We start from the raw sequence: 16,507 nt of genomic DNA, 5'->3' as shown, positions 1-16,507 counted from the left end.
TATCTAAAATTGCAGTATATGCAAATACAGAATGCATCATTTCCTAAAGAAATGTAGTCTCCTGTTAAAGCTACAATAAATAAAATTTTCAAAATAAAGAATAGTGTTAGAGTCATCTCTAAGCAAATTAACATTTTATGGTAATTTCTGATTTACAATGAAGATAAAGTTAAAAGAAAAACTTAAAAAATTCCCATTCATTCAAGATTAATTTGGAGTTCATCTACTCATCTTTTACCTCCAGGAGTATTTTGAAATTCTCACCTACATTTAGCAGCTAGATTTTTTCAATCTCTGTGCTGTAAATTAACAATTATATAAATTATTTTAAAGATTTTCAAATTATTGTGATTGATAGGCTAGTTCCATGGTTTGAAGGCTAATTCATAGTGGGTACTGAACATTTTGTGTTAACTGATTAACTGTGAATTGGTTCTGCAGACTTATTTATTGCCACAGAATTCTTCTTATCAAAGAAAGTTAATTTTTCAGAGCAATGAGATATTTCCCCCCCTAAAAAAATCAGAACTGATGAGTCCCTGAAAAGAAATTAATATTTCCACATCTGCCATATTTTTTCAATAATATTTTAATATGGCTTTTGTATAGGTTTTTAGCACAGCAACCATTTCTTTGTGCTGCCTAAAAAAAATTAAAAAGAGTAATGATGCTAAAGGATGGCAGAGAACCACCAGACATGCTTCTTTTAAGGGCTGTTTAAACCTACAAATCTATGAGACTTCTCTTGTTGCCTAACATCAATGAGACAGATAAAACACTGTATCTTTGTCTGAGTATTATTGAAGTATGGCAGAAAATTCAGTCTAGGATCACATTTGTTCAACCTACTCACAGAAACCCTCAACTATACTTACATTTTTATGTTATCTTTTTCTGTTGACAAATTTTTCATTGAGGACTGTGCAGCAGAAAGATTTTTCTGGTACTCATTAATTAAACAGTACTGTTGTTGCTTCACTGCCTTAACAGCATCTAGTTCTTGAAGCAGCCTGTCCCAGCAGGGCACCGCAGGCTCTGTGGTTTGCAGCTCTGCTCTGTTTGATCCTGTTGCACTGGGAAATGCTTCTTGACTATGACATAAAGATTTTGCTTTCCATGTTTCCAGTTCAGTTTGTAAATTCTACAACCAAACCCACCACAGAGAAGAGATTAAAAGAGGACCTTAAACACTTTCAGCTTTCAACACAAAATATAGTTAAATACCGATACACCTACAAACATACACTTCCTCATTCACATGCAAATGAGCATGCATGGAAGCACACATGCAATCGAAGGTGTATCTACTACTGCATTCTAGAAGAGCCGTACAATTTACATGGACATACCTGCATTAAGACACTGTGTTTGTAGACTACCTGGTAGACAAACGGACTAATCATGCAGTCAAACCACAGATAAGACTATATGCAAGAATTTTGCTAAGTGAACCATAATTCTGTGTATCAGTACATTAACAATGAGGAATGACTTCGCAATTTCCATACCTCCAGCTCTTTTAGTTGTTCATTTATAAGCACGATATCCAGTTCAGCCACTTTATTTTTCAGCTCATTGACCTTTTGTTCCTCTTCAAAATATTCAGTATTTACTTGCACTCCGGGAAACAATTCTTTCTGAACAACCACTTCTGCACCTGTGTCCTACAACACAAAACAGGATTCTTATTTCTGAGGATCCTAAATCAACAAGTTTTCCGACTGCAACACTTTGCTTCACGTGTTTAAGCCATGCCTAAAGGTTGCTGTGGCTTCCCCCACAGCCTCTGTGGGTAAACCAGGACCCAGAGGCTAGAATCTCCATCACTACCCTCCACCTCACCCTGGCTTGCCAGCACTGCTCAGATACCTATGAAATCTCTGCCCATCATTTTAAGCTTGAAACTCGGACATCCCCACCTTCAAAGAACATCCTCCCTGCACCCACTTCTGCTACTGATAAACTCACAAGTCCATCCTGTCTTCTCCCCCTCCTCCTTACACATTCATGGACTTTTAACTTTTCCTCACAACCACATTCCTTCTGCTCAGCACCTGCCTTAATATACTGCTGTGTCCTTCACCAAGACCATCTCTTCCAACTGTTCTTCAAGGACTCACTCACGCATGAAGCAGCTTGCCTGTGACACAAAGCCACGGCTGCTACTGCCACAAGTGCTATCCAAATTCAGGGGCAAGAGCATTAGGGAGTCATGTCTCAGTCAGGGTGGGGAGGAAGGGAATGAGGGGCTCCAGAGCCAGTCCCTGGCACTGCCATCAATTCCCACAATGGCAGAAGAACAAGTCACCTGTGGTGTGGCCAGGTTGAACAGTCCACCAGCTGAGCCAAGGTCATTGCCCAACTGGATGCTCTTAGACAGCCCCAGTTCAGACGTAAAACGTAATCCTCTAAATCACCTTCAGCTATTGCATACAACAATATAAATGAAATGTCACAGGCTTATTGGGTCACACGGCAATACCTTAAAAATCTTTCTGCATTTCCCTTCCCCCAGTCCTTGTCTCTATCTGGTAAACTGTGATCTGTTCCACATATAGACTTCACGTGAGTGAATGCATACAAATACGCAGATATGACTACAGTGTGAGCTTCCCCATGGTACCAACATATAAAATGAGCAATGATAAATTCTTGTTGGATAAACTTACTGTATTGCTACTTTAGATACTATTTTACTAGGAAGCAGTCAACTATCCCCACAGCCGTATCACTTGTAAACTGTCACGGTCATCTGTTTCTCTGTGGGTCACGAGCTACTAAAACATATACCTGCTCCTAAGCGTGGGAAACATATAGGAGATTGTACATTCAACTCAGACATAAGATTTCATCTTAAAAAGACTTTGGAGTGCCACAGAACTGAAGTAAGCAGAAAAACTGAGCTCAGCTATCACAGAGCGAGGAGAAAATCCACTTTACCAGATAGAAATATAAATGCATCAAAACACACAGAAAAGTGTCCTGACACTAAAAAAAAAAATCAGGATTGCTGTATACATGTTTTGCTTGTTTGTATGACTCAATGTACACTGTAGCACCACCTCTCCGGATACACAGGCACACAGACAGTGTCCACCTCCCAACACAATAATTTTAATGTTTCCCATAGTTTTTCAGTCTACTAGATGGTTGGGGAAGGAGCAAAACATGAGAAGGGAAGAGAATGGGGGCTGCTAACCAGCTACTGTCCTTCAGACAAAGCCAGGGCTCCCCTGTTGACTCTTCACCGTGCAGGCCTCCAGGAAACCACCAAATGTGACTCTGGCTTCAGGCTTGGGTATGACCCATAGTTTAAATCCTTTCTTATCCAACACCTTCCTCAGGAGAACAGCAGAACCTACTTCCCTTTCCCTTTGCAAGCTCCAAATCTTTTGAATATAAACAATCACAGTCAGAAGTGAAAGTCTGTCAGTTTAGAACAGAAGAGTATTTTCAGTTGGAAGAGACCTACAATGATCACCTAGTCCAACAGCCTGAGCAATTCAGGGCTGACCAAATGTTAAAGTATGTTTTTAAGGGCACTGTCCAAATGCCTCTTAAACACCGACAGGCTTGGGGCATCAACCACCTCTCTAGGAAGCCTGTTCCAGTGTTTGACCACCCTCTTGGTAAAGAAAAGCTTCCTAACGTCCAGTCTAAACCTCCCCTGGCACAGCTTTGAACTATTTCCAGTGTCCTGTCACTGGATCCCAGGGAGAAGAGATCAGCACCTCCCTCTGCACTTCCCCAGCTCAGACAGCTGCAGAGAGCAACGAGGTCACCCCTCAGCCTCCTTTTCTCCAAACCAGACAAGCCCAAAGTCCTTCGCCGCTCCCCACAGGACATGCCTTCCAGCCCTTTCACCAGCTGTGTTGCCCTCCCCTGGACACATTCAAGGACCTTCACACCTCAATTGTGGGGCCCAGAACTGCGCACACTATTCAAGGTGAGGCCACACCAACGTAATCACCTCTTTTGACTGACTGTGGTTAATACACCCCAGGATGCAGCCTGCCCTCTTGGCTGCCAGGGCACACTGCTGACTCCTATTGAGCCTGCTGTCAGCCAGCATCTCCAGATCCCTTTCTCTCTCCAGCCACTCCTCTCCCAATTTATACGTGCCCAGTGCTACTCCATACCAGGAGCAGAATCCAGCATTTGGACTTGTTAAATTTCATCCTGTTAACCATCGCCCAATGCTTCAATCTATCTAGAACCCTTTGCAAGGCATCTTGTCCTTCAAGAGAGTTCAACAGCACCTCCCAGTTTGGTATCATCATCAGAATTGCTAACGGTGCATTCAACTCCTGCACCTAGATCATTTATAAATATATCAAACAGAACTGGCTCTAGATTTGAAGCCTGAGGTACACCGCTGGTACAGTCGCCAGCCAAACGTAGTCCCATTCTCTACAACCCTTTGAGCTCTGCCCTTCAGGCACTTCTTCACGCAGTGCACTGTGAACCAGCCCATCCCACAGTTTGACAATTTGTCCAGAAGGATGCTGTGACCAACAGTATCAAAAGTCTTTCTAAAATCCAGAAATTTTACATCTTTTTTTTTTTTTTTTTTTTTTTTTTTTACATCCACCACCTTCCCTTTACCCACTAGGTAAATATCATAGATGGATATCAAATTAGTTAAACAGCACTTTCTCTCCATGAACTCACGTTCACTGTGCCTGATCTGTGCCAGTCCTGTTTAATATCTTTATCAGTGATCTGGATGAGGGGGTTGTGGGCTCCCTCAGTCAGTTTGCAGATGACACCAGGTCAGGGGGCAGTGTTGATCTGATGGAGGGCAGGAAGGCTCTGCAGAGGGGTCCGGACAGGCTGAAACAATGGGCTGAGGCCAGCAGTTTGAGGTTCAACAAGACTCAGTGCCGGGTCCTGCACTTGGGTCACAACACATCCATGCAACGCTACAGGCTTGGGGAATAGTGGCTGGAAAGCTGACTGGTGGGAAAGGACCTGGGGGTACTGGCTGATAGCCAGCTGAACATGAGCCAGCAGTGTGCCCAGGTGGCCAAGAAGGCCAACAGCATCCTGGCTTGTACCAGAAGCCGTGTGGCCAGCAGGACTAGGGAAGTGATTGTGCCCCTGTGGCACTGGTGAGGCCGCATCTTGAATACTGTGCTTGGTTTTAGGCCCCTCACTGCAAGAAAGACACTGTCCAGAGAAGTGCAACAAAACTGGGGATGGGTCTGGAGCACAAGTCTTAAAAAGAGCAGCTGAGGGAACCAGGGTTCTTCAGCCTGGAGAAAAGGAGGCTCAGGGGGGACCTCATTGCTCTCTACAGCTGCCTGAAAGGAGGCTGTAGCGAGGTGGGTGTGGGTCTCTTTTCCCAAGTACAAGTGCCTCAGGTTGCTCCAGGGGAGGTTAGATTGGATGTTGCCCAGCATTGCAATAGGCTGCCCAGGGAAGTGGTTGAGTCAGCATCCCTGGAGGTATTTAAAAAACCATATAGAGGTGGCAATTAGGGACATGGTGGCAATTAGTGGTGGATTTGGCAGTGGCAGGTTTATAGTTGGACTTGATGATCTTAAAGATCTTTTCCAACCTAAATGATTCTATGATTCTATGATGATTGTGTTGTTCTCTAAGAGGATTTCAATAGTACCCAGCATGATCTTCTCCATAATTTTTTCAGGAACTGAGATTAGTGTCCTGGGTCTTCCCTCACCCCCTTCTTGTAAATTTGAATAACACTGGCTAGCTCCCAGTCAGCAGGGACCTCCCCAGGCTCCCAAGACCTTTGGGAGATTTTGTTGAGGCTTCCAGTTACAGCAGATGTGTGCAAGCCCCAGGTAAGACCTGCCAATGGACAGGCCAGCTGTGGAACGGCCCATAGACTTCACTGTGAAGATTAGCTTGGCCCTACCTTCAATTTAAGAATGTGGTGACCAAGGATCAGCAGTCACAGGGCACCTGTGAATGTAATACCCTTACTCTTTAAAGAACAGACTTAGTAATAATGTAATTTAGTAATGCATCTTGTAATTCATTCAGCTTGAATTCATCCTTCTTCCTCTGTTTTATTTTATTTATTTTCTTATGCTGTGTCACTCCTGGATTTCAGTTTTCTGATTTGCCTTCCTTATGGTGGCAAAGACTACCACAGCTAACTATAATGACATGGAAAGAAGCTGTATTGATTAACAGCTTAAAAAGAACCTCTAAATATCATAAAATAAAGACTGATTATGATGGCTCTGAAAACAAATATTGCCCTTTTGAACATATCCACTGAAAAATACAATGTGGCTAGCACTCTGGATAACGTTCAAAACTACCATGAACATAAAGCAGAACTATACACTTGATTTTGTGTACACAAGACAAAAATCTTGATTTTGATGCAGCAGTAATTGCCTCTTCTTTTATAACAGAACTTCAGCTGAAGCCCATGTGGAAACAAAAATTCAGTGACTCTAACAAATATAGCTTGAAATAACAGAATGTGGGTTACCTCACGTGCAGGAACTGGGGGATTAGATTGCAGACCCCCTTTCTCAACTGCTGCAGATTTCAGGACTTGACTCTTTTGGCACACCCTTTGCTGAACCTGCTCCACATCTTCTCTATATGACTGATTCTTGACATCCTCCTTTTGGTGTAAGAAAAATAAAAGAAACAAGTAATCAAAATGCCATAATCAAACCTGCTGAGCAGTAATTACAGTGCTTGAGATGACAAAGTTACAAAGCCCATAATTATAGGTAGATGAGGAAAACCACAACTACATCTCATAATTTATTGTGGGCAAGGTTATGGCAAAGGAAACCATCTAGGAGAAGCAGTGCTGTAATTCTGTTATGAATTTTTAGAAAAATTGCAGACTGCAAATGTGGTTCTTCTACCTACACTGTTCATGCTTTGTTACTCTAAGCATGGGCCTTGAACTGTGTGCCCCTGGATGCAATCTCAAATGCATTTTTAAAAAAGGTTAGACTTTTTCCTGAGGCTCCAATCTTGTACTTGTACTGTAGACAGAGAGTCTGTGGTGAGGCACCCAGCACATTACCAGGCAGGATACTTCCCTGGGCAGCCCAGGAATTTGTTGTATGTACATGCTGAGGTATTTGCTGACTGTAAGTTCTGCCTGAGTTTGTTTATCATCTGGAAACAAGATAAAATAAAACGGCCACCTACACAAAATAAAAGAATGGCAAATCCTTACAGCATGAATCTGCATGGTTATTTGAGCTAGTGGCTGCAAGTCACACAGGATATGTACTGAAAGTAGCCCAACCTGCAACCCAGAATGAACAGATATACCCCAATTCTCGGCAAGCTCATGAGTGCACACCGTGCTCCATCTTGTCACAACCACACTGCTTTCAGCATCTCACACAGTTTGCTGAAACTTAAGGTCTGAAAAGAGCCTGGCTGTTTTCTCTGTAACACCCCTTTCAGGGAGGGGATGACAGCAACAAGAGCCCTGTTAGCGTTAGCTTTTTCATCTCCAGCAAGAACTTTGTTTCTTCCCACTCACTATGGCTCTAGCTCCTCAACACTACTCTACTCTGTCAAAACTTCCCTTGTACCAGGGTGCACAAAACAGGACACAGCATTTCAAATGCAGCCTCCTACGTGCAAAGTAAAGATGTAAATAAAAAATCTAAATAAATGAAATAGACTCAAGCAGAATAACAGTATTGAAGCAAAATGGTAAGAAAACGTCACAAAATGTCCAGGTGACTTGGAATACATTATCCTCAGCAAATCACTAATGGAAAAAAAAATTCCCTCCATACTAATTTTAAATGTACAGGAAAAGATTCAGAGGATTAACACATACTAAGCATACAGCACATCAGACAAAAATAGCTCACTGTAACTTGAGGGTTTTATTATTTATATATTAGTCATATCATCCCCACTGCAACTAAACTGTATACATATACCCTCAAATTCAATCAGTCTTGTGGAATCTCATGTTCAGTTACCTCTGCTGGATGGGTGTCCTTTCTTGTTTCATCACCTTCAATACCAACACCATCCTGATGTCTTTCTAGTTCTGCTTCACCACCCTGAACCGTGTTGTCCAGAATGTCCTCTTGGACCTTCTCATGTTTGTCCATACCTGGGCTCTCTTTATCAACCTCCCCCTGATTTGAAAAATACAAAATGTTCACAACCAGTAAAAGTCACAGTCCAAATTCTAAGTTTACTAAGGAATAACACACTCCACAAGCTGCCTACACTTTCTTCAATTTAGCTTAATGAAGGAAGCTGAAAAGGCTGAGGTAACCCAAACCCAGAGCCTCTTGGAAACGCCTGCTCAGATCAGTTTGCCGTATTGGGACCTCAATCACTATGAAACAATTTCAGGACAAAACAAACAGGAGTAAGGGCTCACATGATTTTTAATACTGTCATAGAAGTTTCTGCTCAGACACACTTGGCAACTCTAACTACTGATCTTGTTCCTTCTCCAGAAAATGCAGTACGGATGGTTTCCACTCTGATACTTTGATGGTCATCTCTCCCAGCTACTGCTACCACTCAATGGTCAGGTCCACGAGGGAATTCTCCAAATCCTTCCCTCAGTTTTGCACATGTGAAGTAATTTACAGTGATAATGTCCTGAGGTCCCCTAAAGATCAATGGTTCCAGGTTAGTGACCTCTCATTACCTACCTAGTGCACGCAGATGACAAAATGTGTTAAATTCACAGGAATGCTGCACATTTTGCATCATGGAGAAAGTAGGTCCAAGCCCTGGGGATGTGCAGAGATCTTGCATACTTCACATGTGCAAGACTGAGGGGATGATTTGGAGAACATAATTTACCATTCCTTTCATTAGACTAGGAAAATACATCTCTAAGACCACAAGTTTTAAGGAATTACATATGCATTTCTGGTGAACAGACACAGGCGTATATATGCATATATATTGACATGTATTAGAACATATTTGTCAGGCACCTGAAGAGTCTGCCCCAATCTGTCCTTGCTTTGATGGATGCCCTGTAACGGATTATCTATCAATACACTGCCTTCCTCCAAAAGCAGACCATTTTGCTTCTCTCTCTGACATATTTCCATTGACGTCTTGATCCAAAGAGAAACAATATAAAAGACAACCAGCTTGTGTGACCGTAAATACTGTGTTTTAACATTAGATCTCTGAAAGGCACAACATTATTTATGAAAACAAATAGCACAAATTGTGTTGCAGTTCTAAACAAGCCCTACTGGTTTAAGAGAAGCTCTCAAAGTCCTTTGGCAGAGGTGTATCTGCAGTTCTCTCATCTATACACCTTCTCCCTTTGTATCCTGACCAAGGATGCCTGCCCTAATCACAAGCAAGAGAAAGCTATGTGCAGGTTGTGTTTCAATGGAAGACTGCAGTTTTGAATAGACATTATTGGCTTGTCACAGACTTGTTAAAGTAAGTTACGGGAGTTCTTCTCCACATCTTTGATTTAAACACATATAATTACAGATGGCTTCATTTCAATGAAATGAAGGATGCAATATAGGATGCAACATACAAAAGGCATCTGAGACACAGATGCCTCCTTAACCAGTCTCCCATTGTGACTGTCATTAAATATACTCACATCATGCATTTCAAAAGGGTCCTTTAACTCCACTGCTGCAGGGCTCTCTTCTGCAGCAACAGGAGTATCAGAAGTGATCTGTGTCTCTCTCTTCAGCATTGCATCTGCCTTATCTTCCATCTGCATTTCATTACCAAACTCATCTTTTAACTCAAGGACTTCAGTGAAAATATTTTCCTCCTTTTGCTCAACATTTTCAAGTCTTTCTTCCAGACTCCTGTGTTTACTCTGAAGTGTTTCAATATCATCCTTAATAAACTTCTGCCCTGGTGAAGAGGTGTTTTGTTTAACAGTTTCTGCTAAAACCAAAATCTTCTTTAACATGTCTTCGCATCGACTAAGAGGTCCTTGTTGTTCCTTTAAACAGAAAGAAAACATTCTATTGAAAAGCATCTTCAATCAATATACTTAATGCTAAGATCTAAAGTCAACCACTAAAGTCATAAATAAACAACAATCTGTGCTGAAAAGTACATGCAGACCTGTTTGCTGCATGCAGAGAGTTAAATACTAAATCAGTAATTTTAGTCAGCCATTTTTATGAACAAAGGACTCCGAAGTTATAAGCATTATGACAATGATAAATAATCAGGTAGTATCCTGTGAGGTGTGTGGTGATCTTTCCAAGTTCTCAACTTGGAAATCCCCTCCCTCTCGTATTCCTTTTTACTTGTTAGAGGTATAGCAAATTCTGGTGGAAGGGAAATTGCAGTGATTCGTATCTGGCTATGGTTTAAGCTTTCAGTAGCTCTCTACACTCACAGCTACAAGACTGTACAAGACTTTTGACGAAGTGCAAAAGAATGCCTACTTATGCATGAAGGACACTTCTTAAAACTGAATTGGTCTCTCTGACATTTTCCTAAGCTTTCCACTCTGGCTAATTTAAAGGCACTTCATAACACCAAATTTAATGATCTCTTTCACCATTACATCCAGAGACACACAAAAAAAACCCCAACCAACCAAACTGAAGAAGCCTGTGTGCTTGAACTTGGACAATTCTACCTTCAGTTCAGCTGACAGCAAAGGTCCTTTCAGTTCATTAAGAGTGGCTTAGGACTACAATTATCTTGATGAATGGAACACCACATGTAGTTTATAAAGTTTATAAGTTTATAAAGGTTTCTTAGTTTTTCAGTTTGACACCATTAGCAGCTCTTTTTATATAAATATGATGGTCTCTACAAGTGCCTAGGGCATGGACCCACTTTCTCCATGATGCAAAACCTGCAACATACCTGTGATTTCAACTGGTTTTTCTCAGCTGATGGTTGTTCTATTGCTGGACCTTTACAAGCAGCAAGCTTCTCAGAGACAGTTTTCAGCTCAGTGCTCAGGCCCGTTACCATATCCTGAAACTGCTGGTGCTCTTGAACGTGACTTTCCAATGTCTGCACTATGGTCTAGAAACAAAGGAGTTTCTAGGATTAGTCCACCATTAGCTCAAATAAATATAACTCATCCACAGCCTGTCACAGCAGCACAAAAAACTTGCTTGTTTCCCTTAAGATACCCAGCTAACCACAGGTGCACAAAAAATATCTTGCCCTCTTCCCAGCACACCGTGGGCTCCACCATGAACAAAATCTTTACTGGTAGCCGGAAGTGGAAGAGTTTGCATTCCATAAGAAGGTACTTTTAAAAGGGATGTTTTCTATTAAAAATTGGTGAAAGATTAAATGCAGTATGCCACATAGGATGCAAACGCAATCTGCACTAATCTGGTTGGAACCAATAACCAACAGGATGCAGGAAAAGCCATTCATCCTTCCAAAAGGAAAAATGAAACTATCGTGGCTTGGAGATTAGGAACATATGCCTCAGTATTACAGCTCCCTGAACCTGTTTATGCAGGTACAAAATGTTCTTCACACTTACCTTGGTCTCATTTGTTTAAACATTTATCCCTCTGCAAAGCATAAGGCAGTGAAAAAATATGAGCTTCCCATGCTCTTTTTCTCACAGTAAGAGACAGAGAGAAATTCCCTGCCCTTCTACGGAAGAACTTCCACCACTCCCAGTTTTACCCACAAACTTGCCTGCTGAATGACACTACAGGCAAACAGTGAGAACCGCAAGCAACAGGCACACCAATAATCTCATAAGGAAAGACAGCGAGGTCCCAACCTGTAGCTGGCTGAGCAGATTTTCATGTTGGTGCTTTAATTCCAACCATTCCATCTCTGGGAAGCAGGAATCCCCAGTGTGACCCTGTAGGCAGTCTTCCTGGCTTTCCAATTCATTGAATCGGGAAGTTAAGTTTTCTGCTTTCTGCAGGAGGTTTGCATAGTTTGTCAGCTGCGCTTGCTTCTCCTTCAAACCAGGCTGAAGGGCAAAACCTATCTCCTGTTGCTGTTTCTCCACTTCAGTCAGAGCCAGTCTCAGATCTTCTTTGCTTTGCTCATATCGCTCCCTCTTGAACTGAAGTTGCTCTTGAGGGCTAGGAAAAAATACTGCACTTAAAAACTTTTTACTTATTACCCAGAAAATGTCAAATTGTGAATAAGTCAACCATTAGAATGAACTTGAGCACACTGAATAATTTTCTTTAGGTTTTAAATTACTGATCAGCTCAGACTGGAATTTTTAAAAGGTGATGAAAATGAAAACCACTGAAGTGACTGCATGATGCTCATGCTCTGTATTTTTCTGCCTTTCATTACAGCAGAAATTCTACAATATGGCTATGAATCTAATTTCCTTGACAACTTTTTATGACAGTCTCCTGAAAGGGAATAATCTGTAGCAGATACACATTGCATTGGTTGAGGTGGCCGTGGGGGAGTTGTAGAAATACAGATAACAAACCCAGCATATGCAATACGGGTTATGTCAGCACAATCCAGTGCCTACTTTCCTGATACTGACACTGGATTTCGATTTGTGTGCTTTGTAAGCACGCAAGCTGATCCACTGCAGGTGAACATGTTGCATTTGTCCACTGCAAATATGCAACTATTATCAGCAAGACAAAAGTAACATTTGTATGTTCACATTTGGTGATGAAGCTCAAATATTTTCCAGATGGAACTTAAATGCCAAGAGTTGAAAATATGATCCCACACAAACAAATCCAAATAAATAAAGTCTGGCTGTAATTCTGTAAAGTACAGCAGGATAAATGAGGACAAAAGCAAAGCTTAAGTGTTTTGGGTTTGGCCCCTCAAGATTCATGTTTTTTGGCAAATGACAAAGCATAGCCTCACATATGTTAAGTACTCTTGTTTCAGCTTCACACTGCTGCTGTTACTGTGTCACTTCTGTTATTCACAGGCCTGATCCTGCAAGGTCCTGAGCATCTCTTCAGATGTGCTGTCTTCAAAAGCTGTGAAAAACGTGCTCTGAATTCTGCTGTGTTGGATCCAGCATAGCCAATGCTCTACCTTTCTGAATGCCACTTGCATTGCTTGTACAGAGTGCTCAGTAGTAACAGAAGGCAACTGAATACTCTCAGAAATACTTATTTTTAATAATTCTTTCCCTGGATATTTTTTAAAAAAGCATACAGTGGGCCTACTCTTGCTTCCATTGCTCTCAACGGCAAAGTTCCCAATGATTTTATTGAAAGTCAGTTCAAGGACATTACGGCAGACAAATACCTTGAAAGCATCTGCATGTGCAAGACCAGTACTTCAGTTTCTGTTTATACAACACATCTGGAATCATCTGACATGTTTTAAAGGATCAAGACGGCTCTCAGACAGAGTTGCCACACTGCCAGCAACACTAAAGTGCCTTTGCTGACTTAACCATACCAGCTGCCACAGCCAAGAAAGCCTCTCTCAGAGCCAGAATAAACCAGCCTTTAAAAACTCTACTTTAAAATCCCAGCCTCCTGGATTTACCCCAAACTCTCTTCTGAAGCAGGACGAATCTCTGCAAAGGCAGATCTTACCTCTGCTGGGGAACCACGCCTGGGGCTGGGGCAGAGACCAGATCACATTGCAGGGAAGGGCTACCACAGTGGTTAAACCAGCGCACCCTCACTGCACAGTCCAACAAAACAAGGAGCACTGGCTGCACTGGTTTTTTTTCTTTCAAGAGTGGCTGAGCTACTTCAGTATCAAACAGGAACCTGAGGCGAGCTAGGCAGATCCCCTCAGCTGTCTTGCCACCCCCTCACGCCTCCTGCTTACAGCCTACGACTGGACTGCTCAATCCAAACTGTGACCTGCCCTTCCACAATACTGCAGAAATACAAGTATTTTTGTAGGTGTCTCGTTCTGCCCACCAAGAACACAAATTCAATCCAACTGATGCAGGAAGAAGAGAAGAAAGTCAATATACCAGTAAGTCAACTGTACTGCCTCTTGGCAAATTCCACATTACCTTCTATATTCAGTGGTTTGCTGACAGATGCTTTCCCACTTGTTCTGGAGCTCAGAAATAGTCTGCTGAACCACTGGCTTCCTACTTTTCTCATTTTTCATTAAAGTTTCTCCTAGAGCTACCATGTTCTGTATTTTGGCCTCTCCCGCATCTCTGAGAGCTGTGATTTCCTGTATTAGGTGAGAAGCAGAAGCAGTACATATACAACTGGGTTTGGTTACAAAATAAAACATATTACCAAAGATTTTTTTCATATTTTGTACATTGCTGTTCAAGACAAAATAATTCTCCTTCCAACTTACCACATAACTGATATATAAATGGATAGATCATCTAGGTTTAGCAAGTCTGGGATAATGAAGCTGATTTTTAAATTATTCTCTACCTAACAGAACCAATATTGTGCTGACCAATAAAGAAAACCTCTCCAAATCTTAGGGAGAGATATTTGTTACAATACTACCCCTTCCACAGAACAAGGCATGTAATCTCAGCATCCCCATCCTATGTAGTCAGAGAATAGAGGACACCAAAAAAAACCCTGACATTGGGGCCTGAGAGACTCGCCCAGGCAGTGGCACAGCCCAGCTGGACACCCAAGAAGCCACACACTTTGCAGAGGCTCTCCAGACGCCCCAGCTGTGTTACTGACCTCCCTCTTCACCTCTGGAGTAAGCTATGATGGGGAGATGCACGGCCACCAGCACCACCTGAGTTCAGTGCTGCTCCACCCAGACATGCAGCAGAGAATCTCATCTTACATAATAAACTATGCAAAACCAAACAAGAACAAAAAACCCCAAACATCTCCCCTCCCCAAATAAGCCACAAAACCACCTGCAGTCAGCAGTGACAGTATCTTACAAGGGACTGACTCATCAAGCATTCCCCTGATACTAGCACAAGCTGTGAAGTGGAAAAGGAATAGATTTAAAACAATACCTTTATCTGATTAATCCTTTTGTCTGATGGCAACTCACTTCCCTGTGAACTCAGGTTATTGACAGCCTCCTCCAGCTTTTTGATCCAGCAAGAAACATCCTGGACAAGTTCTTCAAAATTTTGTCCTTCCCCTGGAAGTCTCTCAGTATTGCCTGTCATTTCACTTACATGTGTTATCAGTGTCTGATATCTACTAAGAAGATGAGCAGCTTCTGAAACAGTTTCATGTTCTGTCAGCCCAGTCTCCCTCAAGGAATTTACTAGCTGAGCCATGGAGTCAAATGGTTTTCTGGAAAACACAAAAAATGTTAATGAACATCTATTTGTTGTAACAACATGGAGCAATCTTCTTTAGAAGACAGTTCTCAGATAGAGACCAAAGAAAACAATACCTCTGTGCTAACAGTGTTTTATAGAAGTTTTCAAGTTTTGTCTCATCTTTTTGGATCTCTTTGAGTTTTTCTTCCTGAGCAATGAGCCATTCTTCTAAGACCGTGCTGCTTTCTTCAAGGCTAAAGAGAGTATAACAATAATAATAATAGAGGTCAAAATGAGAGGCATTACATGACTCGAACCCGCTGACAGCAGTGTTTTGCTGAAAAGGTAACATAAATACAATGCACCCGAACAAGCAGAGTTTTAAGCACAAGCTTAATCTTCAGTATTTCAGATCATCTCACTGAAACTGTCCAGAAGCACGTACTGCCATATAACATTGAGTCTGCTACAAAGCGAACAAACACATAAAGCAAACAACAAAACACTCACTACCCTTTATTAAAATATGATCTTTAAATAAAAAGCAGGGTTGTCTGCTATTCAGTATGGCTGTTTAATAATGAATCATTTTACATCACTTGTGATTAAAATGTCAGAAACTACATTAGTTCCCTACCTACTGAGCTGCTGGAGAGAAGCACCAAGCTCCTTTTCCCGTTTCTGACATTTGGAGACCAGTCTTTGTAGTTCTGCTTCTTGATCTCTCACACAGCTGTTAAGGTGGATAATGCTTGCTTTGGACAAGTAATGCTTCACTTTATCCAATAAAGTTTTAACTTCTTGGATATCTCTGTCTTTGCCTTCAGATGTTAAGAAGCGCTGAGTAAGAGCACAAACACAAGATGCATTTGTCAAATTTGCTGTGGTAGAATAGGTATTTATGTTACAAGAGTTTTTCAACTCCCATTACCTCCACAAATGTTTTCTACAGCAATTTCAGTTCCTGAAAAGGAATATATGTTAATTCACAGTTTGCTTACTATTCCACTCGTGAATGGAAAATTTGCTGTGTGTAAAATCAGGAGAAAGTCAAGTAGATGACTTGGATCTACAGCACAAATACACACAGAAGAAATAAGCAAGCAGCATTCAAATCTAACACTGACGTCACTGTCTTTGGCTGCTTAACTGTGATTGCCTCTTCCAGATGTTGGGGCTTTTCCATCTCTTTCCCGTTGATTCTGTCTGACAGAGGGAAAATCTGGCTAAGCAAAGCAAAGTGAATGCAAATTGTTCACACTGGAGTCCAAGAGGGGTCAGAATTTCATTTTATTCTCTACATACTTGACTTTCTGCATCTTTGCACACTTAAATACTTGGTCAAGGTCCACTGACTTTCACTAACTACTGTCCTGTCTCTTGCTTGCCCAACTATGTCCGAAC

General features: G+C 41.6%; 1 protein-coding gene across 2 annotated transcripts in view; it reads right to left on the bottom strand.

Moving 5' to 3' along the window:
• Positions 1-16,507, bottom strand: part of SYNE2 (spectrin repeat containing nuclear envelope protein 2) — a 191,426-nt gene that overhangs the window by 108,708 nt on the left and 66,211 nt on the right. For both annotated transcript variants that reach the window (XM_056346104.1, XM_056346105.1), the window contains exons 38-48: positions 15,741-15,943; positions 15,238-15,357; positions 14,846-15,134; positions 13,904-14,073; positions 11,702-12,014; positions 10,813-10,977; positions 9,572-9,928; positions 7,950-8,111; positions 6,470-6,607; positions 1,509-1,664; positions 876-1,141 (exon numbers count right to left, since the gene is read on the bottom strand). In XM_056346104.1, coding sequence (XP_056202079.1) covers positions 876-1,141; positions 1,509-1,664; positions 6,470-6,607; positions 7,950-8,111; positions 9,572-9,928; positions 10,813-10,977; positions 11,702-12,014; positions 13,904-14,073; positions 14,846-15,134; positions 15,238-15,357; positions 15,741-15,943 — 2,339 coding nt within the window. The remainder of the gene's footprint in view (positions 1-875; positions 1,142-1,508; positions 1,665-6,469; positions 6,608-7,949; positions 8,112-9,571; positions 9,929-10,812; positions 10,978-11,701; positions 12,015-13,903; positions 14,074-14,845; positions 15,135-15,237; positions 15,358-15,740; positions 15,944-16,507) is intronic.

The sequence above is a fragment of the Falco biarmicus genome, chromosome 7 (genome assembly GCF_023638135.1).
Source record: "Falco biarmicus isolate bFalBia1 chromosome 7, bFalBia1.pri, whole genome shotgun sequence".
Taxonomy (NCBI): Eukaryota; Metazoa; Chordata; class Aves; order Falconiformes; family Falconidae; genus Falco; species Falco biarmicus.
The sequence above is the reverse complement of the archived record's forward strand: the minus strand, read 5'-3'. Positions and strand labels throughout refer to the sequence as shown.